Genomic DNA, 25,542 nt, shown 5'->3' on the forward strand with positions numbered 1-25,542 from the left:
CATACATATATTAGTTTTCATATTTTTTTTCATTATAGATTACTACAACATACTGAATATAGTTTCCTGTGCTATACAGAAGAAACCTGTTGTTTATCTATGAACTGCAAGTTTTAATGTATTTAACAATTATAAAGTCTGAAGATTATTTTGCCAATTGGTGTTACCTCTGAGATGCATAAGGCTACATTAGAGTCTCAGAATTCACCCCAATGTTCATAGCAGCACTACTTACAATAGCCAAGACATAGAAGCAACCTAAATGTCCATTAACAGATAAATGGATAAAGAAAATTTGGTGTATATATATATATATACACACACACACACAGTGGAATATTACTCAGCCACAAAAAGAATGAAATAATGCCATTTGCAGCAAGATGGATAGACCTAGAGATTATTATACTAAGTGAAATCAGACAAAGACAAATATCATATAATATCACTTATATGTGGAGTTTAAAAAAATGATACAAATGAACTTATTTACAAAACAGAAACAGACTCATGGACACAGAAAGCATACTTGCAGTTACCAAAGGAAAAAGAGGGGAGGGACAAATTAGGAATTTGGGATTAACAGATACACACTACTATACATAAAATAGATAAACAGCAAGGACCTACTGCCTAGCACAGGGAATTATATTCAATATCTTGCAATAATCTATAATGGAAAAGAATCTAAAGAAGAATATATAGCTATCTGAATAGCTGAATCACTTTGCTGTACACCTGAAACAGTAAATCAACTATACTTCAAAAAAAAGATTCTCAGATATTGCTATCATGTAAAGAAATGTACATGTTAAGTAGAGCAATGATAATATGCAAAGTATTTCATACAAGCATAGAATCAGAAAGTTTCCAGCCCTCATTTTTTCATATTTAAACGAAGTAAGAATATCAAGTAAAGAAGGTCAGTGGTGCAATAAAACTCAGGTTGGATGACCCAATATAATAACACGTATTGGGGAAAAATTTTGAATTTAGATGAAAAAGATACACATACGCAATGCAAAGCTAAAGGAAAACAAAAGAACCTTAAATCCTCAATGATAAAATCATAGAAAGCAAAAGAGTGTAAGAGTCAAAATATAGGTAGGAGAGTGCATTCCTTGAGGATTTATTGATTCAATAATTTAATAAATATTCAATGAATACCTCCCAAGTGCCAGGTCTATTCCAGATCCTGGGAAGACACCAGTGAATAAAATAGACCCCCCAAATCTCTATTTGCATTGAAATTACATTCTAGTGGGTAAGAGAGATCACAAATATAGTGAAGACATAAAAATTATACAGTATGTTACAGAATGTAATCAGGAGAATGGGGAAAATAAAACAAGATAAAGGAGATCACTGTATGGCTGGGAGTTGTGGTGCCTCGATTATAAAATCTAAGATGTACTGGTTCTGCTTGGATCTTCTGCAGAACACATTTGGGCACATGAAAGCTTTGAAGGGAAGTGTGACATGTTAATGACAATAAGAAAGAAAATAAAGCACTGAGCACAGTACACAATATTAAGACTTTTATTCTATACATTCCAAATAGGTGAGAATGCAATTTTAGCAATGTTTTACATTAAAGGGGGCAAAGAAGAAAAATATGTAAAGCCATTTGAGAAATTAAAGTTGATCATTAAGATGAAAAATCTTAAACTATTAAAACACCTCTGAAAAATCACAATGAACTTACTCAAAGCTCAAAAATACTTGACTAATGAGGGCTCCTAGAAGGAAGGTGTTAAGGTGAGTTTGGTTTTGTTTTTTTAACCATGAATACAAGGTTTCATCTGTGGGTTCACTGCACAAATGTAAATTCAACTCAAATGCCAAAAGTATCCTATTTAAATACCACCCACGTGGCTGGAAGAAATGAAAATAAAAGTAGATCCAAAAAAGAGGAGAAAAAACATATTCCACTATCCAAATGATAACTTTAAGTTATCTTAGGATTTAGATTTTTAAACATAATATAGCAGGCTTTCTGCAGGAACTGCAGACCAAGAGAATGGAGGACAAAGGTCTATATCAGAGATGCTGTCATGAAGAACGGCCAGAGCAGGACAGAGAGCTGGACAGTAAATACCAAGGGTCAGTCTTAAGAGAGTATAGCCAGTTCCATGCATGGTTTCCTGTAGCTGTGGAAGCAGGGAAAGAAGAGTTGAGACCAAGTGCAAAATGGTAGTTCTCCAGGCATAGAGTAATAGATCACATATCTCAAGAAAAACAGAATTAACTAAGTAAGAATAAAAGGAAATAATACCAGACCTACATCTACAGTCTCCTTTTATTAAGTTGGAGCAAGCCACCTTACAGACATTGGACTGCCACACAGAATTGCCCTATTAATTGCTTTAAAAAGGCCTGCAGACCCGAAAAATTATGATTTGTGAGTACTCTTTTTCCCTGAAAAACACAGTCAACCTGAAAGTTGTTCTCATTTTATGAACGGATGCTACAGTCAGGGCTCCTTGGCTGCATCTTTGCCTTGTGCAACTGCTTAATTAGACTATTACTTTTAGATAAACAATTTTGCTGGGCAAGAAAAGTATTGATAAAGGTGGAAAAATCTCTTAGGGAGACAGATCACAAAGTAGTTACAGGCAACCTTCTTACCAACTGGTCCTATTCAGACAAAATTCCACAGGATTCACCAGCCTTCCTTGGCAATTAGTGGGAACAAGAGGTCTATAGACGCTAAGAGGCCTACAGAAAAACCAAGCAGCCTTTAAAAATATCTCACCACAAGTACACAGAAAACAGGCCAGATCTTTTCCCATTCATTTAACTTGAACCTATATAAAAATATTAACTACTCGGAGATTGGCCAATTAACAAACACCTACAAATTCAAATTAGCTGTTAACTACACTCTTGCAATTATCTATATGTGGATATCCTCTGGTGAGGAATGTTTTGTATTTTCAGGCTACCTTCCTCCTCTACTTCCAGGAGACCCTCTCGTTACATCCACCACCTCGGCACACTCCTCAGCCACTTCCCGAAAGCCTCGTTGATTTTGAGCTTTTGTGAAGTGAAGGGTTAACTCAGCAGACTTGGGGTGCTCAAAGCCAGAATATTTCAAAAAAGGAACTGGCCCGTTACTGTCTCCTGGGAACTAACCTCTGACCCTTGGAATATTCCGTTTGATAAGGCTGTTTTTATATATCCGAGATATTGGGCCACACCAGACAATTTATGCTAACAATGTGATTTATGGTGAATGCCATTTTTGTTCATTTACCTGGATCATGGGTCACTCTGTATCAGTTTGACCTCTGAAGGAGCTGAAGACTGAGTAGCTAAGGTGGGTTACACACGCATTCCGTTCCTACAGGACCGATCCCCAGACACCTGGGCTCGGCAGAACATCCCTGGTTGGCGATACATTGTATGTGCTATCACACACCACGGACGGGAGGAGCAAGTGCATCCCTGTGCAACCCCACTGCGAGAGGATAACTGGAGGCTCCTCCCCGGTGTCTCCTGGACTCTGTCCTATGTACATTTTCCCTTCGTTGTTAATCTGTATCCTTTCACTGTAATAAACCACAACCATGAGTATAACAGCTTTTCGGGATTCTAAGAGTCCTCCTGGTGAATCATTAAACCTGAAGGTAGTCTTGGGGATCCTGACACAACTCCTAATGCTATTTTCCACTATCTTGCCCATGCAGGAGAAAGCAGAATCTGCAAATATTGTTCCCATTGTAACTGCCCACATCCATATTTCCTTCTTCCCATTTCTAATCTCATCCCTCCCTCCCCCACTACAGGTAATCAAAATGTGACTATATTTCTGAGTGGTAGTTGAAAGTTTCAATTTCTATATAAGCAATGCAACGATATGACAAAGATACTTAATCATTCCAAAATACAATGCAGAAAGAAATTGTTAAGAGTATTTTGAATCCCAGATCGTCTTCCAGTTATTTGAAATTTATTGCAAATTAATTAATCATTCTGATCATATTTTAAACATCATTATTTTGGCAGAGTGTTCCATAATTTATGCAGTCGGGTCAGAACCATTCTCCCTGAAGGTGAAAAGGAACTGTGGTGGATCAAGTAGGTTTCTACGCAATGAAGCAAAACATCACAAGGTCTTGGATGTTAGGATGGTTGAATAGTTAACATTTTTTAAGAACCAAAAATGACTTGGATACTACTAAGAACCAACTTTACAAAAGGCAGATTAGCTCACATATTAGAATGGTCAGAGGGAAATTTAAATCCAGCTTCTACCAAACCTGAATCAAATACAGGCAAGGGATTGAGCCCAGAAGGACAGAATGAAAACCAAACTTCTACAGAGGAAATTATCTACCCCTCTTTGATTAACATAAATTAGTATATTAGACTGGAGTAAACACCTAATCAGATACTTGAGAAGGAATCCTGTGTATCAGTATCTCTCAAATGTGCTATTTGCCACTTCTCTGCCTCACAAGAGTTCTCCTAAGTAGTACTGGGTTGATTTGCACATAGTGCGTTCCGAATTGTGAACAACAATAAAAACATACTACAGTGTTAAGTATAAAGACTGCCAAGATGTCTCTGGAAGAATGTGTGATTTTCTTTGTTCTATAAAGAACTGATTTCATGGTTATGCAGGTGACACCCACCCATTAATAAACAAGGAGAAAAATGTACAAAGCCAAAGTGTAGAGTCGAGCTGGTTTCAGCTGACTATTGCTTTTAGTGGTGAAACATTCTTTCTTGGTTAATATAAATACAGTTTAAGTCTTACGATATGGCTCAATGACAAAGGACAAGCTGAATTTAAGTAACATAAACAGCAGATAAGTCACAGTCCCATGGAAACTGTTAAAGATAGCAAAGGATTCAGTTGCTCTAAATTAAAAATATTTACTTAGTCTTGCAAAGGCAAAAAAAAGGTAATATAATCAGTGCCTTAGAATTCATCTGCTGTTTATATTTCCTGTTAACTTTTAGAATCATTATGAAATATTTAAGAAAAAAATTATTCTAAAGCATAGCAAAACAGGTACTGTATAAATTTAAAGTGTTGCGACAAAAAGAAATATCTACAGATTTTCCTAAATTATATGGAAGCTCTGGGAGATTTGTAGTTTTCATTCTTTTATGGTGGGGAGGGGGGAGAGTGTTGATTTAAGGCAGTATGCATAAACAACCAATCATTGTATCTTTTTGCTTAAAAATGTAGCACATAGAATTAAATAACTTTACACCTGATATCCTCAAAAGACAGCTTCAAAGAAGAAATTCTTCCTGTTAACTTATCAAGATCAGTGGTTGGGCCCTGATAGCTTCCCCCACCCAGAGGGGTGGGGGAATAAAAATCACAAATAAAAAATACTTAAACTTAGTTTAATTTTCAGAGCTAAACACATTTGCTGCATATGTGAATTCAGAACTTTAAGAAAAGGCAAAATCATCCTGAATTTCTTTCCTTTTTTTCCTATAATATGGGCAGTTAAAAGAGAGAAAGGGAAGGGAAAGCTAGGGAAGAGCAGACAGACGTACGGAGACAGCCATGGGTACAGATAAACAGAGATGTCAACAGGGAAGGCCAGAGTCAGAAGGGGAAAGATAAGGAAGGAGACATGAAAGTCAGAGAGGTGGACAAAATGCAAACGTGTGCAGCAAGGCGTGGGGCTGAACAGGGACACACATATAGGGCCCACTACAGAAAAACACACTTGGCATAGAGAGACATAAACATAGGAGTCTTTCTTTTAGAATAAAGGTGATCTTTCATGACTTTACTATTAATTATTGGCTTTTTATAGATATAAGTAGAAATATTACTATTTGGTCCCATCAGCTAAAGAATATAAAATACAAAAAAAAAAAAAAAACAAGCAAAGTATACATCCTTACCATTACTACTAGTACTTGTAGCAAAACCTATATTTGAAGTTTTAAAGAATTATTGGTAATTTCCTGGTGTCGTGATGGCACTGTAGTTATGATTTTTAAGTCTTTATTTTTAGATGAGTTGCTGAAATACTCATGGGTGGAATGATATGTTATCTAGGATTTGTTTCAAAATAACCCAGTGTAGGGGTGGGGAGCGAGCAGGTGGGTGGAGGTATAAACTAACAGTGAGTCAACTAACTGTTGAAGTTGATGATAGAGGTTCATTATACTATTTTCTCTACTATTGTAGTGGGTGAAATTTTGCATAACAAAGTTTTAAGATCTTCAAAAATAACTAATTTAAGAAAATCAAGTGTTAGGTTATATTGGGTTTATTTAGAAATTTGTCAGGCCACTAAAACAATCTCCTGTATAAAATTAAAATTTTTTAGGTGAAAACAAGATTTGGTACTACTCAAATTGAAGGAAAGAAACATTAAAACCTTAGAGTAAGTATAAGAAATTTAATATGCACTTCTTGGAATAAATACTTTTGTATTTAAGACTTTTGAAATTCTTGACTGAATCTTTTTCATAAAATGTGAGGTTATCAATTTAGGCTCCTTAGACAAACTTTAAGGCTGGTGGGCTCATCCAAGCCACTCATTTTACCACTATACTGTTGTCAAGGCTCAGGAAGGGTTAAGTGACTTACTAAAACATTACTTTTAAATAAAAGTAGTACCAAAAACAAACACAAGAAAGTATAAAAATATAGAAGAAAAAACCCAATCATCCATAATTCCACAAACCTGTTAAATTTTGGGTGTTTCCTAATAGCTTTTTTTCAACTCTTAGGTTTGACTTTTCTCTCCCATACCTATTAGCATATTAAGTATAAAATTTTGTGTATATTTTTCCTAATGTAACTCTACGCATTTTTCCATATTTGTATATATCCTTTGTAATAATTATTTTAATGGTTCTTTAACATTTCATGGAGTAGACACAGTTCACTTACTCTTTGTCCTACAAAACAGCATTCATTTTATTTCCAACTCTACTATAAGGCTGCCTTGAACATATTTACACATAAAATTTCATTACGGTTAGGGATAAAAGTCACATTTGATTTTTTCAGAAGTGAGATAAAACTTCCTGATGGAAGCATTTTTGTCCTTTTGAAAATTTGTTATGGAGCAAAATGATGTTAGAGTCTCAATTTTCTCTATGAATCCAGCTCATGAAGAGTCAACATGATACGATGAACAGGAGGGCTGAAGACTACTTTCAGGAGACTGTTTTGGGCAAAACAATGTTTACATTGGTAGAGGCAGAAAACAATTTTTTCAATAAAATGATATCCTACCTGTTGAAAAGCCTTTTCTGCTTGACGCTCAGCATCGATAACTTGTTTCTCAAGCTGCTGCATCTGTAAAGTAGGGGAAAATATTTTAAAATTTCGTATATCCCTTTTGGAATTCTTTAAGAATATTTAAAGTAGTTCAGTGGATACGAATAGCATACAATTTAACACACTGAAGGCTCTTTCAGAGTATATTTTTAAACTGATCAAAAAAAAAAAAAAACCCAAAGGTTTTATCCTTTTAATACAATGTAATATGTACTACATGAGTCTTCATCAATAGAATTTTCTTCATTGGACTGTATGTTAGAAATTACTGGGCAATAGTATTAAGAATTATAATTAAATCTAAGCGAATAGTAAGACCTCAAAGTCCTATTTTGATTTGATGATCAAAAAGTCCCAATGCCCAACATTGTAAACTGACTTTACTTCAAAAAAAAAAAAAAAAAAAGTCCCAATGATATCAGAAAGTGGTGTATTCTCATAAGCTCCGTAGATGGGATGTTTAAGTCACGACTAAGTAGTTTTAATTCTTATAGATTGTGATGGAAACAGTACAGAAGAGACTCTAAATAAATCCACAAACGTCCACAAACGCATAGGGCACAGAGAATGTAAAAGTTGGTTGGTTTTTTTTTTTTTTAAGTTCTGTGGAGAATAAAAAGTTCAGAGATTTAAAGTAAAATACTAAAATAAATATTACAAGTAAAATAAACAAAAGTCTTATGAAGGACCCAATGCAGATTAACATAAGAGGTGTGAACCAAATACTGAATACACAAACGTGATGTAAAACTAAATTTCAAATTCGTTTTTTCTGAGTGTTGAAGTCTGGTCAGCCCTAGAACCGTCTGTGGCTTGATCTGTGTTCATTATCAGTTTTATTGTTGGTTGATACTCCCGGACGCCCAGAACTTCTAGAGCATCTCAAACTCACAGGACTCTGGGTAACTCTGGGTACCACCCCATAGCCAATACGCCGGCCCCGCCCCGCCCCCTTCTCGAAACCACCAAGAAGCGGCCCACGGCAGCTAGAGCGGCCCGCAGGGAGCGTGGCCATTGGCTCCGGACGGCTTGGGCGACAGATTCCACCTGTGGCTGCGTTTGACCTACGCGCGCTGTCCTCAACGCCTGAAAGATGGTTTCCGCTACAGGTGTATCATTTCTTAAGGGTATGCTGGTTGGGAGCACTTGCTGTGTTTTTATAACTATGTTTGGGCAAATTAACATGCGACACAGAGGTAGAACTCAAGACCACGCGCATCATCACCTCCGCCTACCTCACACAAAAGATTTCTTAAACATTTCCGAAGCGCAACGCATGGAGCTTAGCAAAAATATCCGTATTTACTGTATCATCCTTGGAGAATCCAATGATGAGCATTATTGGGCTGTACTGAAAGAGACTTGGACCAAACACTGTGACAAAGCAGAGCTCTACAATACTAAAAATGATAATTTGTTTAATAAAGAAAATGACAAGTGGACACAGATGAGGAAAACTTACCAACATGTCTTTGAAAAGCATGGGGACAACTACAGCTGGTTCTTTCTTGCACACCCCACTACATTTGCTGTCATTGAAAATTTAAAGTATCTTCTGTTTACTAAGGACGCATCACAACCTTTCTATCTGGGTCACACTGCAACATCTGGCGACCTCAAATATGTGACTATGAAAGGAGGAATTGTCTTAAGTATGGAGACTCTGAAAAGACTTAACAGCTTTCTTAATAAGACTAAAAAGTGTGCAGAGCAAAGGGCCTTTTGGGAGTCATCTGCAGATATGCAGCTGGCAGTCTGCCTGAAATACGTGGGAGTCCTTGCAGAAAATGCAGAGGACTCTGAAGGAAGAGCTATATTTAATACAAAACCAATTGCACATCTTATTAGAGAGACAATGTCTAATAACCGTCAGCCAGTAGTAGAAGGCTGCTGTTCAGATATGGCTGTTACTTTTAGTAGACTGACTCCCCAAAAGATGACAGTAATGATGTATGGTGTGTATCGGCTCAGGGCATTTGGACATTATTTCAATGACACACTGATTTTCTTGCCTCCAAATGGTTCAGAAAATGACTGAGGGCTGGGGAGTAACAGAACTGTGCTGTCCAAGAGCACTTGAAATGTGGCTAGTCCAAATTGCGATGTGGTGTAAGTGTAAACTACACACTTCACTCAATACTATATTATTTGAAAACCTATTACAAAAAGTATAAAAGCTTCAGCAATTTTTCATAGTGACCTACATTGAAATGATAATCCTTTGGAATATGATGCATTAAATAAAACATAATATTAAAATTAATTCCATCTGTTTCTTTTTCATTAATGTTATTAGAAAATTTTTAATTACATATGCCTCACTTTACATATCAGTCTGATCTCAGACTTCCAGACTCCAGAATTGTGAGAAACAAATTTCTGTCGTTTATAAACTAGAGTCTGCGGTATTTTGTCATAGCAGCCAGAACAAGGACCATACAAATATAGTCAGGTTTCTCTTTCTGAAATGTTTGCTTTCTAGTGGTAACAATGAGGACAGTAGCCTTGTCTGTTTGCTTCACTGTTACATACCCTAATACAGGCTTTATACATACGAGGTATTTAACGTATTATAGATTATTGAATGAAATTACATATGTCAAGTACTGTGCCTATAAGAAGGAACATTATTTTTACTACTGCCAATTAACTTTCTTTCTGCTACCTCTTTCATTGAGAGGTGAGGTCTACTGCCTCTTCTCTTGAACTGGGAAGGCTTTGTGACTTGCCTTGACCCACAGAATGCAGTGGAAGTGACACAGTGCCATTTTGGATTTAGCCTTTAAAACATATTTATATGTAAAACATATCTGTATTCTTTATTTTTATGAAAACACATCTATATTATAAATTAAAAGTCTGCTGCTATTGCAAAGCCATGGCAGACTAAGGAGTTGTTGAGGGCTAAATTGTTACTACAACTGAAAGATTTACTTTGGTTGTATTTATCATCCTACCCAAAATGTGATACTAGCAAATCCTATCTCAACACATCCCCACACTACCTGAGGCTTTTAAAGTAAGTAGTTTTATGGTGATGTTGTAAAAACCATTAGTTCTAAGACAAGATGGGATGATTGAAGTCTTTCTGGTTGCCTGACATTTTCCCATTCGATAGCTTCTAATGGACTTATACAATATTTAGCATCTTCTAGTATTCATCAAAGCTGAATAATTACCTACATTCCAAGAGCTTGCTTGAAAACTTTGACTAAAGGTGCCATTATTTATTTTAGAAAATGCCCATTTTCTAAAGTGCTCTCTAAAGAAAAGTCAGTGCTGGCTATCCTAACAGCTTCAGCAGATTCTGTTTTTGATACTCAGCTCTCCATTGGTATTGGCTTCCTGTTCTTTCCCTCACCAAACTCCCACCACAATACTACCCTATATATAGTTTTTTTTTTTTTTTTGGTAATTATCACCAACTCCCTAATATTTCCTTGCCATATTCAGTTTCAAATTCTACTGTTACAGTATAAAGTATTTTTGCTGACCTTTCTTTTTAAAAAGAGTTAAGAATAACTACTTAAAAGAACAGAAATTCAGTTTATAGCTTCCAAAGTATCAGAGAGGGAAAAAAAGCATGGGAGGGGATAGGTAAAGAAAACTCCATCTACATGATATATAGAAATAGAAAACATTTATTATGATTTCAGATGTATTTAAAGAGATCACGTTAGGTCAGAAAACAAGTCTTAATAAATTTAAGAGGACTGAAATCATATCAAACATCTTTTCTGACAACAAAGGTATAAAACTAGAAATTTTTTGCATGAAAAAAACTTGAAATTCACAAGTATGTGGAGATTAAACAACATGCTACCAAAAAACAAATGGGTCAAAGAATAAATCAAAAGAGAAATTTAAAAAAATACCTTGAGACAAATGAAAATGAAAATGGAAGATACCAAAATCTATGGGATGCTGTAAAAGCAATTCTATGTGGGAAGTTCACAGCAATAAATGCTACCTCAAGAGACAAGAAAAGTCTCAAATAAACAACCTATCTTTACACCTCAAGGAACTAGAAAAAGAACAAATGAAACCCAAAGTTAGTAGAAGGAGGGAAATAATAAAGATTGGAGCAAAAATAAATGAAATAGAGATTAAAAAGACAGTAGATAATATCAATGAACCTAAGAGATGATTCTTTGAAAAAAAATAAAACTAACAAACCTTTAGCTAGACTTACTATGAAAAAAAGAGAGAAGACTCAAAATATAAAATCAGAAATGAAGGAGATATGATCACTAATACCACAGAAATCCAAAGGATCATAAAAGACCAATATAAATAATTATATGTCAACAATTTGGGCAACCTAGAAGAAATGGATACATTTCTGGAAACATACAACCTACCAAGACTGAATCATGATGAAACAGAAAATCTGAACAATTAGCAGTAAGGAGATTGAGTCAGTAATCAAAAACCTCCCAACAAACAAAAAAGTCAAGGATCAGATGGCTTCACTGGTGAATTCTGTCAAACATTCAAAGAATTAATACCAATCCTTCTCAAACTATTCCAGAAAAAATAGAAGAGCAGGGACCTGTTCCAAACTCTTTTTGTGAGGCCAGCATTACTCTGATACCAAAACCAGACAAGGATGTTACAAGAAAAGATACTTGTGATTTGACAGGACTGTTATATGAAAGCAAATACCATGCTGCCTAGGGACTCATTATTCCCAGAAGAGAATCCTCCTACACCACCTCAGGGGAAACACACCACAAGAGGAAGGTCAAGTGGCAGGAACTCCAGACAGAAATGCTGTATCAGGTAGAGGCAGCCTTAGGTTACGTGGGCCATGCTGAAAGGGAAAATTCTTCATACTTTTCACCTTTTCCTTTTCACTGAAAATCTAACCTGTAGGAAATAACATTCACTTCAACTGAAAAAGAAACTTTCTCTTTCCCTCCCTGACTCAGAAAATGAACTAGTAATACTGTAAAGTAGGAAAACTACTTAAATCTCAGCTTCCCTGAAGAGTTTATGTTTGGCATACTAGAGATATTTCCAACACCATTCCTTAAATTCCTCTAAAGACCTCTCCCACTTACAGCAGAATTTGCCCAAGACTCCAATAAGGCCTTTTTCTTTACAAGCTTCAATATTCAAAGTTACTTGGAAATTGTGATGGAAAAAACCAAATAGGTGAAAAAAATAGTTAAAAAAATCCATAATGTATTCTCCTAATACATCTCCAAAAATATATAAGGGGCATATAATTGAAATCCACCTTTAATTATAAAAAAAAAAAATCACTCTGAGATCCTTTCACACATTTTTCCTTAAAAAATCCAGAAAGATGTCTCCCATCAATCTATAATTACTGGTTTAAATCATCTCCTTGTACACTCAACCAGTGTGTCCAGGCAGAAGGATAAACTTCTGTGTGCCAGGAACTCTTTTAGCTGCATCACACAAAAAAGTGTGAAAGAGCTAAGGTTTCATGTCAGCTCTGCTGTTGTTGGCTGTGCGACACTGGGCACACTACTCGGATACTCTTAGTCTTCATGTCAACATCTTGAAATTGGGGGTAACAATAGTTATCTCATAGAGTTACTGTGGGGTTTAAACCAGTTAATGGCTGTAGTCCAGGATTAGGAATCATAGTTGGCACCTAGTGTTAGCTACCTATAGTCAGAGCCAAGAAAACAGAGTTGAAAACAAGAACTATAGCAGATAGGAAAAGCTGGACAGAATTTCTGGCAAAGAGCTGAAGAATCAAATGAGTATGCTCTCAAGAATCTTCCGTCTTAAGCCTGCATCCACCCAGAGGGAAGGTATGGAGAACTGTTAGGAAGAAGCTGTGGAGGCAAAATGGTTCTAATGCAAAACCAAAGGCTATGTATGGATGGGATCAGACTAGCCACTGGAATGCAATATTTGACTCAAGCTGGCATGCAGAAGCAATGCAATAGGGTTTGCTTTCGAAAATATGTACTATTATGTAAACTGTTACTACTGCATACATACGCACATCTTAACTTACACAGACACCTGCTGCCAAGCAGAGATGGATTTATACATTGTGTGACTAATAGGAGAAGACAGAATGGATGAGTAAGTAAGAATATCAGAGAAAGCAAGGTATGTGGTAATAAAACTAGATTAGAGATGCCATATAGGGTGATGGCTAAGCATTCAAGCTCTAAAAACAAACAAAATGCCTATTTTCAAATCTGGGCTCCATCACTTACATTTCAGCATGAACTCAGACAAGTTAAATAACTTTTATGTACCTTAGTTTCCTCCTGTGTAAATATGAATAATATTTGTACCTACCTCACATGGTTGTTATAAGGATTAAAGAGTTAATACACAAAAAGCACTTAGAAGATTGCCAGGCACATAGAAAACATCAGTTTCCTAATTTATAAAATGGGAACAATAAAGCTTCTTACTTCATAGGTTGTTATAAGAATTAAATAAATCCTACCTGTAAAGTGCATGGTACATAATAAATCAATATTTGGTATTTTTATTAAAACATGGCTGAGTACCAAAAATAATCTTTAATCCAGAGAAAAACATTTCATAATGGAATATAACAGAAAATACTGTGAAACAAGCGTTATTCTCATTTTGGTGTTGAATATATTTACTGGGAAACCATGAGTAACTTGGCATACTTATCCAGTTTCCACTGTATAAAACACATCTGAATCATTCCATCTCTTAGATCTGTCAAAAGATTTAAGACAGATACAAAATACAGAAGACCAAAAAAAAAAAAAGAAGAAGAAGAAAAAGAAACCACAACTAAAACAGCAATTCTGAAATAATAGTCCTCTCAATATTCATTTACTGACAAAGAAAATCTAATAATATAAATTAATAATCAAAAAACAATTTACAATTTTACTTACAGAGAAAATGACACTTTTAAAATTTAAAAAATGCGCACTCACAAAGAAATTTGTTGCAACAAGTCTGACAAACAGAACAAATGTTGCCATTAAATTTAGAATTTAAAGGTCAATTAATTGGAACCCAAATAAGCATAACTTCTTATAAAGAAAGTCCATAAGGAGACTAGGCGAGCACAGTAGTCAAGGGAACTAAGAAAATTTGGAGGAGGCTGTGGTCAAGAGTGGGCCAACCGTTGAGAGGCTAGGGCATCTGGGATGCCTCAGAGGTGCCCGTGAAGTTTAGCAACAAGGTTATAATTGGAAATCTTGACAAAATTATTGCATGGGGGGCTGGGATTGTGGAAAATACTAGACAAATCAGAGTATAACCTGGGAAATGATTTTTATAGAGAGGAGCAAACAGCACAAGTCATGTATATACCCTGAGTTAGGATAGGCTTCCCCAACTTGGAGATATTCACAGGGCAATTCTTTTCAAGTTATAGTTTTTATTCTAATAACAATAAAGAAAGCAAATTGATATTGGGGAATTCATTCCACAAAGCCTATTACTGGGTCACTGTCTGACCCAAAGTGAATAGGATAACTTTAATCTTTCCATCCAACCGATGTAAAAGCTCAAAAATTTAAGATGCTATATATAAACGTTTGAACTGAATGATGTTTTACTGGACTTTATTAGAATTCTTCTGTGCTAAGAGATTTTGGGCTAGCAATGAAAGGAAGGTTTAAGACAATTTTTGGAGATGTGATATGTGTACCAGTCTCTACCCAAAAAAGATTATGCAGACTAGAGTTTAAGAAACCACCTATAAGTTCTTTTGATCAGTTCTGAACAACCATTAGTATCATTTATCCAACCATACAGACAGCATTGTTCAACAGAAATACAATGTGAGATGTATATATAATTTAAAATTTTCTAGTACTCATGTTAAAAAAGTAAAAAGAAATAGGTAAAATTAAATTTAAAACTTTCTATTTAATCTAATATCTAAAATATTATCTTTTCAACATGTAATCAATATAAATATTATTATTAGATATTTTACATTCTTTTTTTCATACTATATCTTTACAATCCAGTGTGTATTTTACATTTCCAACACATCTCAATTTGAACTAGACTCATTCCAAGTGCTCAAAAGCCCCTTGTGGCTAGTGCCTGCCATATTGGACAGCGCAGGTCTAGAATCCAAGCTTGCCAGAAATAGGACCATGGGTTGTCTAATTCACAGATGTAACTTTGGCATTAAGAACAGGGTCTGGCACAAAATCAGCCCTCAATGAATATTTATTGAATGAATAAAAAATGAGTTAATCTATAGGTTTTATACACATACACGTGAAAAAAACCTCCTATGACATAAATTAAATTTTAATCACATGATTAGTACTATTAAGAGAAGCATATAGTTATATTAATTCAATTCTAGCCCAGATGATAGTTTAGTGATATATAGTTAGTCAACACAAATTCCTAAATAGGTGGCATACTTCCAAATGCAGTATAAACACAATCTACTATCAATAGGGAACATTCTTCTATAATCACTTTAAAGTTGATTTTCCTAAACATTTAGTAGATCAAAATGCTGTCACACTTCTCTAATAAAATCAAATAAGTTATAGTTGTTCTCTCTGGAATAAATGAACTCCACCTTCATCAAATATACACAATTCTTACATATTCCACTAGTATTTGCAAAGAAGTGTTTTTTGTCTTAATGTCCAATCCATTCTAAAACTGGCAGAAAAATATGCCAAATACAGCCTCAGATCCCTGACGAAAAGCTAAATTATATTCATTACTTAAGAAATGTTTACTCCCTAAAGTACTGGGGCTATTTCATACAAATGAAGTGGGCCCCAAATAGCTGATGTTTACTAACAAAGGTGAGGGAGAAAAGCTTACCTTCTCTGCTAAGAGCTCTCTTATCTTGCTTGCTTGAACTCTAAATTTCACGAGCTGGGACTCCAGGGCTACACATCGTTCTTTCCAATCTACTGGTCCTTCTGTCTCAGAGAGCTCTGCCATATTTATTCTAGAAAAGAAAGCATTCAAATGGCATAATACCAATTAGCATTTAAGAGAATTCATTAAATCACCCAATGTACACATTCTAGTCACCATCTAATGATATCTAGACACAAGTTTTTTGAATTCTAAGATAAATTCCAGAACTGGTGACAGACAAGAGGCTAGGGTTGGAGGTCCAAGTGGGTTACGTAAACTTTCTGTGTAACTTTTATCCTTTCTACATCTCAGCTTTTTCAACCTAGGAAACGGGAGATGCGATAATAACAAATCATCCTTCTTCATGAGTATGTTTAAGGAACAAATTAAATATTGATGTTCTCAACAGCACTTTGGACAATATAATAGCACCAAACAGAGTCATTATTTTAGCTCTCCTCAACGAATTTTTAAAAATCTGTCAGCTCATAATTTTACCATGTTCTTAAACTTACAGAATTGTTATAGTTTTGATTCAATTAGGAGCATGATAGAATAATCTGAAGAAACTGCATATCGGTGTTGCAATTATGGCTTAGAGTTATATTATAATTATTCCTCACCATCACACTAAATTTGTCCAGGTCCAGGATATCTTTCAAGCCAAAAATCTTTTGGCATATTTAAATGGGCAAAGTATTATGATCCTGGACAAGTTTGCACAATTTTTATTTGGTGCAAGAAGAGAAAACATATAAATACGAAATTTGGAATCATCTACATAAAGTAAACCTGGAATCAGTGTTTTCCATGATATTAACTTTCCCTTTGGAGGAGATTAATCCCTGGGAGAAGCACTATCAGGGGTAAGCCAAGAGGCAGGGGAACTGGCTCTGAAATTCTAAAGTGCAAAAAACTATTGCCTGATTTTGAAAGCACAACTGTTTCTAGCTCTGGGATTCATTAAAGTAGTTTTAAATGTTTGTTAATGTTTTATCAGGCCATTTTCATAGATGGCTTGATAGTGTATTTCTGAATTGCCCTTGCAATGAACTGACAGAATCTGCATTAGGAATGGCTCTCCTGGAGAGAGAAGCCAAGCCCTACTTTTGGAACATATGTGACAGCAAAACTCTCAGACCCCAGGATGGAACTGCAGTTGAAGTGTACTATTCTGTTCTTTTGTTTTACAAAAATATTAACCAAGTTTATTTTCCCAGTATTTAGTGTAATACAACCCTTTCCTAAACCTATACCAGTTTTTAAAACCTGCAAAAGATTATTTTTCTAGCATAAATATTGTTTTGTGCTTAAATCAGTGTTCACATTAACACTTACATTATCACTCAATAATTTAGAAATAAATATAAGCACAGCTATTCTACAAAGGCTACAACTTTATTAACAGCTCCCCCAACATCTCAAAGCCTCCAGATGCTTTTAAATTCTAGCTGTAATTTAAGGGAAACTTATTGTAGACCTAGAAATCGTTCTCTTTTCATTTCTTTGTTTTCTGAGTTTTTTCCTAAGGATATTAGCATTGTTAGTGACCTTTTCATTACCCATATCAGCATTTATTATCAATGATTTAGAAGTAAATAAGGCACTTTGTCAGTCACAAGTTTTTTCTCAATTCTGCTACTACTTCATTTCTCTCCTCATTAGCTTTCGAGTGGACACGGAAGAAAACACAGGTGAAATATTAAAAATAAAAAGCAGTCCTGAAATGGACATCCTTAAACCTTGAACCAGCCTTAAACCCTGCCCAGAAATGTAGGGACATTCCTCTATCTTAACCAATAAGAAGAGTCTATTTCATGTTGGTCAAATTTTGTTCCACATTTAAAATAACCTGTTTATGTTCTACTGTAAAATTTCTACAGTTTTAAAAAATAACATGAACATATTTTTTAACAAACGAAAATCGCCATAGGAATAAAAGACAAAAATCATATGATCATTTCAACAGATGCAGAAAAAAAATTTGACAAAAACCAATACCCTTTTATGATAAAAACATTCAAAACTAGCAATAGAAATGAACTTCAACCTGACAAAGAGCATAGCTAACATCACACTTAATGGTAAATGACTGATTCGCCTAAGATCAGAAACAACATAAGGATGTCCTCTCTCGCCACTTCTATTCAACATCATACTGGAGGGTCTAACGAGGGCAAGGAAATTAAACAAAAAGCATATGGATTGGAAAGGAAAAACTGAAACAATTTCTATTTTAATATGTCATAATCCTATACATAAAGAATTATAAGGAATCCATAAAAAAACTATTAGAACTATATGAGTTCAGCAAAGTTTCAGGAAACCAGATCAATATACAAAAATCACTTGTTTTCCTGTACATTAGCAAGGAAAACTTCAGTAATGAAATCAAGAATATATTCCATGTATGAAAACATCAGAAAGAAGTAAATACTTAGGAGTAAACTTAACAAAAGATTTGTTCTCTTTAAACTACAAAATGAGAGAAGTTAAAGAAGACTCAAATAAATGGAAAACACCCCACATTCATGGATTGGAAGACTTATTATTGTGAGGATGGCAAATACTGGCAAATGAATATACACATTCAGTGCAATCCCTGTCAAAATTCCAACTGCATCTTTTTCGGAAATTGACAAGCTAATCCTAAAATTCATATGGAAATTAAGGGAACCCAGAATAACCAAAACAATCTTAAGAAGTTGTAGGACTCACATATTCCAATTTCAAAAATTACTACAAAGCTACAGTAATCAAGACTGTGTGGTACTGGCATTAAAAAAAAAAAGACATAGACCAATGGAATAAAATTGTAAGTACAGAAATAAGGAAATAAGAAATAAGGGTGGGGGCAAAATAGGTGAAGGGGATCAGGTGGTACAAACCTCATGTTAGTTGTATAATAAATAAATCACAGGGATGTGATACACAGCATAAGAAATATGGTCAATGTACTAACTTCGTATGGGGACAGATGGTTGCTAGACATATAGTGGTGATCACTTCATATATAGTATACCTGAAAACTAACATAATATTGTACATCAATTATATTTCAATTAAAAAATTGTATCTGTAATAACCCTACTTCCAAATAAGATCACATTCTGAGATACCAGGGGTTAGGATTTCAATATATCTTCTTTTTGTGTGTGTGTGGAGGCAGAGTGGGGTGCGGGGAGCAATTAAATCCATTTTTTAAAAATACAGAAATAAAGCCTCACATTTAGAGTGAACTGATTTTTGACAAGGGTGTCAAGACTATTCATTCAATGGGGAGTGAATAGTTTTTTCAGTAAATGATGCTAGACAACTGGATAGCCACATGTAAAAGAATGAATTTGGACCCACCACATCATACCATATGTAAAAATTAACCCCAATTGGATCAAAAACCTAGATTTAAGAGTCTAAGCGCTAAACTCTTAGTAAAAAAAAAATGGGCATATGTCTTTGTGACTTTGAATACTCGACAGTTTCTTAGATATGACAACTAAAGCATACATAAAAAAATAAAAAATAAATTGAACTTAAAATTAAATAATTTCGTGCTTCAAAGGACACCATATAGAAAGTGAAATGACAACCCACAGAATGGGGAGAAATATCCGTCAATCATATTATCTGATAATGGACTTAAATCCAGAATACATGAAGGATTCTTACAACTCAATGATAAAAAAAATATAATTAAAATGTAGGTGAAGGATCTAAATAGATATTTCTCTAAAGAAGACATACAAATGGACAATAAGCACATGAAAAGGTGCTCAACATCATTAGCTATAAGGGAAAATGCAAATCAAATTCACAATGACAAACCACTGTACACCAAATAGGATGGTTATAATAAAAAAGACATGTAACAACAAGTGTTGGTGAGGATGTAGAGAAATTGGAACTCTCATATACTGCTGTTGAGAACATAAAAATGCTACAGCTGCTTTGGAAAATAGTTTAACTGTTCCTCAAAAGTTTTAACATAAAGCTACCATATGTCCCAGCAACTCCAATGCTAAGTATATACCCAAGAGAATTGAATGCATTAGTCCACACCAAAACTTGTATACAAAAGTTAATAGCAACATTATTCAAACAGCCAAAAAGTAGAAACAAATCAAGTATCTATCATCAGATGAATGGATAAACAAAAGAGGTATATCTATACAATGGAATCTTACTCAGCCACAAAAAAGGAATAAAGCAATAATACATGCTACAACAATGGACAAACTTTGAAAATATTACCCTATGTGCCAAGTAAAAGAAGCTAGACACAAACAGTCACATATTGCATGATTCCATTTATATGAAATAGGCAAATCCCAAGAGACAGAAAGTAGCTTAGTGGTTGCCAAGGGCTGTGAACAGAGAGCAATGGTGATCAACTACTAACGGGTTTGGGGTTTCTTTTTGGAGTGATGAAAATATTCTAGAATTAGATGGGGCTGTTGGTTGCACAACCTTGTGAATATAACAAAAACAACTGTACTGCACACTTTCAAAGGGTAGATTTTATGGTTTGTGAATTATACCTCAATAAAAAAAGAGCATGTATTTACAAATGAGTAAAGAAAAAGTAATAGTTTAAGTGAATATATAAATAATAATCCATTGTTTGCGGTTATCCCTGCCAAGAATTCCACCATTAACTCAAATAATTTAGAGTTAACTGTTAACCCAAAGTACGACAAGTATCAGACATATATCTTACCAAGAATACTCTGCTATGAAAACAACACATCAGATAAATTCTGTTAAACATATCTATTTACTTTTTAGTTACACTAATTACATATTTTACAGTGAAGTAGCAAAACCTTAAGAATATTATTGGCATTTAATATCTGCATTCCCTATTTTTTTAACATTTTTTATTGATTTATAATCATTTTACAATGTTGTGTCAAATTCCAGTGTTCAGCACAATTTTTCAGTCATTCATGGACATATACACACTTATTGTCACATTTTTTTCTCTGTGAGTTATCATAACATTTTGTGTATATTTCCCTGTGCTATACAGTGTAATCTTGTTTATCTATTCTACAATTTTGAAATCCCAGTCTATCCTCCATTTTTTTTGCATTCCCTATTTTTAAAATTTCAGAACAACAAGATTGGTTGGCTACTAGTCTATTCTGAGGTCTAGACACCTGATTTCCTCATTTCATTCCGCAATTTCAGTTAGTATAAAGTAACTGCTGTATTAATTCACCATCTTGAGTGAAGATTCTAATTTTGAACGAATATCCACCATCTTTTTCCACTACCACTAATTTTATAAAGCCTAACGATATAACTTTGGGAGCTACAACCACGTGCTAAATAAATATCACTTCTAAATTTTGAATTTGAAAGTAATCTATCTTCACTGCAGCAGACAGGAAAAAGTCTTGGGTTTCCAAATACCCCCAATGACTCTTGGAAACAGTCACTGACACAAAATAAACTGTTTACAATTGTGGAGTGAATGCTCTTTTTTCCTGAATCTTTAACTTCCTGTTTCTCTTCCAAATCCCTAAAGGGAAAGAAAAAGAAAAGAAAGAATTCATCTACTTTGGCTTACCCCAGTGAAGCACAGGGCAGCCACTCATATTCTTTAATTCTCTTCTCTTAAGGGTCAGCTTTACTTGGTCAGGTAACGTGTGTGTATGTGTGTGTGTGTGTGTGTGTGTGTGTGTGTTTCTAAAGCATTCAGGTAACGTGTGTGTGTGTGTTTCTAAAGCATTCAGGTAACGTGTGTGTGTGTGTGTGTGTTTCTAAAGCATTCAGGTAACGTGTGTGTGTGTGTGTGTGTGTGTGTGTTTCTAAAGCATTCAAGATGTCTTTCTTGACCACACTGAGGCTTGCCTTGTTTAAGGAACCTCCCGACCATCACCCAACACCACTCGGGCAAAGCCTGCCCGTCGGTGGCACTGCTAAGAACCGTGCTCCTCACTCCACAGCTCCTCGGGGTCACACACAGCTGTGTGGTCGAGGCTTGCAACTGGCATTTTCACAAAAAAAGCAGTGACCTGCAGGTAGCACAGCACTACGGCTTTTCCAGCATAAGTGGCTCAACTTCTCTTTCCACTGCGTTTCGCACATCAAAATCTATGGCTCAAGTGTTCCATCTTTTAAAAAGTGGTCTAATAACTTCAGGAACAGCGCGCTTTCACGGTAGGTCACCTAAGGGCACTTTGACATTCCAGCAACTCAAGGTGTAGAATGTGGTTCTTTAAAGTTTTGAGAACTTTCGCCCCCGAGAACACAAGAAGGGGCTCTCAAGAAGCGGAGGCCGAGCGGCAGCACCCCTAACTTTGTGGGCCACTCGGCACGAGGGCGCGGGGCAGCCCGGGGCTCCCCGTGAACGCCCGCGCTACAACACAAACCCGGGCCCCGCGTTTTCAAACAAAATGTCACAGGAGACCAGAGGGTGAGGAGCCGCGGGCCACTGCCCCCAGACGAGACCCCAGCCCTGGGGGCAGCAAAGCGAGCGACGTCGAGCGCCTGGGCTGCGGCGGGAGGCGCAGAGGCGAGTCCCTTGCCGGCCCGCTCCATCCCCCGTGTCCGGCCCGCGGGATCGGCCCGACGCCCCATCCTCAGCGCAGCTCGCCCACCCGCAACTGCACGCTTTCGAGGGGGCGGGGACCCCGGGCAGCGGAGGTGCTAGGGTCGCCCCTCGGCTCCCGGCCTGTCCCATCTGCCTACCTCTGCGCCGGCCCCCGGTGGCAGCGCCCAAGTCCTGGCAGCGCCTGGTGCGGGGCTCCTGGGGCTCTCAGCCCGCGCCCGCCTCACACCAAGCCTGGAGCGGGCGGGGGGCAGGGCACCGCCTCGTCCTGGGACTGGCGGCCGGAGTAGGCAATCAGAGGCCTCAGTCGACATCCTGACGTCACCTGGGGTGTGGCTATGACTTTGACCCCTCCCAGTCCCTCCCCAAGGAGTGAGTACTGTCCAGGAGCTTGTACCCCTGGGCTTTACCACACTTAGACCTTGTTGTAGCGGTCACCTCCTTTACATTACCTTTGCTTCGATTCGGCACCCTCCTGTTTGGTCTCAGCCTGAAGTGTCTCCTCTTACCAATCTATCCTTCACCTTCTTCCCAGGTTAACTGTCCTTAATCGCAGTTTTGATGTGCACCCTAACAGAAACCCTCATTTGCTTCCTTTTGCTTAAGTTATCAAGAACAGACCCATTAGTCTAGTATTCCAGGCCTCCATCCTACTTTTGTCAGGTTTATTTTTCGCAGCTGCCTTTCACACACCTGAGACTATTGCTGTGCACTTCTCCATCCTAGGAAAGTCCATTTAGAATGTTTACCTACTATTTCCAACGGCCACCTTTAAAAGTTCTAACTATCCTCTAAGATACAGCGCAAATAATCTTCTCCAGGTAACCATGCTTGTCACCCCACCTAGCAGTAATCTCTTCTCTTGTTTCTGCTCCCTGAGCATTTAGCTTTTTACTCCGCTTGGCACTTAGCTTTCTGCCTCGTGTACCATTCCTTATCTCTCCATTAGACTGTGAGCTCTTTGAAACCAGAGATTTGTTTTCTTTCTTTTTGTATCCTTCTCAGCATCTAGCTCAGAGCATTGCATAAGTAAGTGAGTGATAATTTTAATGTAATTGGATTTTACATCCCAAGATGGGGTCTGGAGAGGCCAATCTCAGGGTTAAAAAAGAGAGAGAGAATTCTGAATGTTATGGGTAATCCTTCCCCAGGTCACAAAGCTAGGTCAGACACATTACACCCTTCGGTTCACAAGTGGCCAATAGAAACTGCAATAAGGCTTTTTTCACTACAATCTTTTTTTTCCCTTCAGTTTATCTCACCTTATATAGAAAAAGCACAAAGGAGATAAAGATTTAGGGAAGGCAATAAACGAGTACGACTAAAAAGCCAGCAAGTGAGTATCAGGCTTCCATATTTCTTCCAGATGAGCACTAATTTTGGACTGGATCCCAGCCTACCCCCACACATCAAATTCCTTTTGCCTTTTGTGGGAGCTGATGATGCATATCATATGAAAAATCATCTCCAAACAGCTTTGGCAAACACTCAGGCTGGACTGGGCTTATTTTACAGAGCACGCAGGAGTTAAATAAACAAAGTTTAAGTAACTTGCAAAATTTAACACAGAGAGTCAGTAGAGACCAAAGAGCTAAGTTCAGGAGAAAGAAAGAATGCCAAAATAGAATCACTTCCGTTTGTGAGTCAGAATACATTTAGTCATTCTAAATAGGCTAAGAGAGCTGAGTGAATAAAGTCACTCATGAAAAGAAGCTTTCTAAACACGGCTGCCACTCTCGTAAGGCTCAGCCAACATTTACTTACTGTCACCTTCTTCTAAAAACATGACAAACTAAATTTGTTTGGCCGTGAAGAATACAGTGGAATGGCATCCGGTTCCTGGTTGTGCTAAGAAAAATACGTAGAACAATGGAATATTATTTAGCAATAAAAAGAAAAGCAGTACTGATAAATGCTGCAACATGGATAAACCTTGAAAACATTATGCCAAGTGAAAGGAGCCAGTCACAAAAGATCACGTTTTGTATGATCCCATTTACATGAAATGTGCAGAATAGGCAAATTTATAGAGACAGAAAGTAACTTAGTGGTTATAAGGGGCTGGGGAGGATGGGAGTGATGGCTAAAGAGAGAGGGGTTCTTTGGGGGTAACGAAAACATTCTAATTTGTGGTGATGATTGTGCAACTCTGTGAATATACTAGAGGCCATTGATGGGTACAGTTTAAATGGGTGAATTGTATGTTATGTGAATTATATCTCAATAGAGCTGTTCGTTAAAAAATACATGCTGAATTTTGTTTTTATGTTAAGTAGCAGCAGTTGGAAAATATCTCTGACCAGCCCTGGTGAATGTTCATGATACTATGTACCTTTGTTTCATTGTATTTGCCTTAGTTGTAACATTATGTATATTTGTAATTATATGATTTTCTGTTTCCCCCTGCTAGACTGTAAGTGCTGAATGAGTAGAAACTGGTTTTCCTCTGGAATATATATGAGCATCTAGCACAGTGCCTGGCAGGTAGCAGGTACACATTAAGTATTTATTAAATGAATGAAGATGGCAAGGGATATATTTTCTTAAGTACTTGTAATGTTCCAGGTCACCAGGAGCAAACAGACTCAGTTTCTGTCTTCATGGAATTGTGGTCTAGGAGGAGTGGTGCATATTCATTAGATGTTCACACAAATAAATACATAATTACAAATTGCATTAGAAGTTCTGAAGGAATAGCAGCACAAGGTGCTATGCAACTGAATAAGAAGAGGATCTGGGAATCAGGAAGTCCTTCTTTGAGAAAATGACAGTTGAACTGAGGTCTGAAGCCAGGCAAGAGCAAAGAAGTAATGGGAGGAGCATCCTAAGGCATGGGAACCACAGGTGCCAGGCCCTGCGGTGAGGAGGAGCTGAAAGAAGG

The 25,542-nt window shown here is 36.5% G+C and overlaps 2 protein-coding genes across 4 annotated transcripts in view; one reads left to right on the forward strand and one right to left on the reverse strand.

Annotated features, from left to right (window-relative positions):
- Nucleotides 1-22,869, reverse strand: part of PLEKHH2 (pleckstrin homology, MyTH4 and FERM domain containing H2) — an 83,585-nt gene extending 60,716 nt beyond the window's left edge. For all 3 annotated transcript variants that reach the window (XM_064494533.1, XM_010997151.3, XM_064494534.1), the window contains exons 1-3: nucleotides 22,802-22,869; nucleotides 16,064-16,193; nucleotides 7,226-7,288 (exon numbers count right to left, since the gene is read on the reverse strand). In XM_064494533.1, the coding sequence (XP_064350603.1) occupies nucleotides 7,226-7,288; nucleotides 16,064-16,186 (186 nt within the window). In that variant the 5' untranslated portion in view covers nucleotides 16,187-16,193; nucleotides 22,802-22,869. The remainder of the gene's footprint in view (nucleotides 1-7,225; nucleotides 7,289-16,063; nucleotides 16,194-22,801) is intronic.
- On the forward strand, nucleotides 7,683-9,436 carry C1GALT1C1L (C1GALT1 specific chaperone 1 like). Its single transcript, XM_031466930.2, has 2 exons — nucleotides 7,683-7,695; nucleotides 8,380-9,436. The coding sequence occupies exons 1-2, from the start codon at nucleotides 7,683-7,685 to the stop codon at nucleotides 9,306-9,308; spliced, it is 942 nt and encodes a 313-aa protein (XP_031322790.2). The 3' UTR covers nucleotides 9,309-9,436.
- Nucleotides 22,870-25,542: the final 2,673 nt, after the last annotated feature.

Source organism: Camelus dromedarius, chromosome 15 (genome assembly GCF_036321535.1).
Source record: "Camelus dromedarius isolate mCamDro1 chromosome 15, mCamDro1.pat, whole genome shotgun sequence".
NCBI classification, from domain to species: Eukaryota; Metazoa; Chordata; class Mammalia; order Artiodactyla; family Camelidae; genus Camelus; species Camelus dromedarius.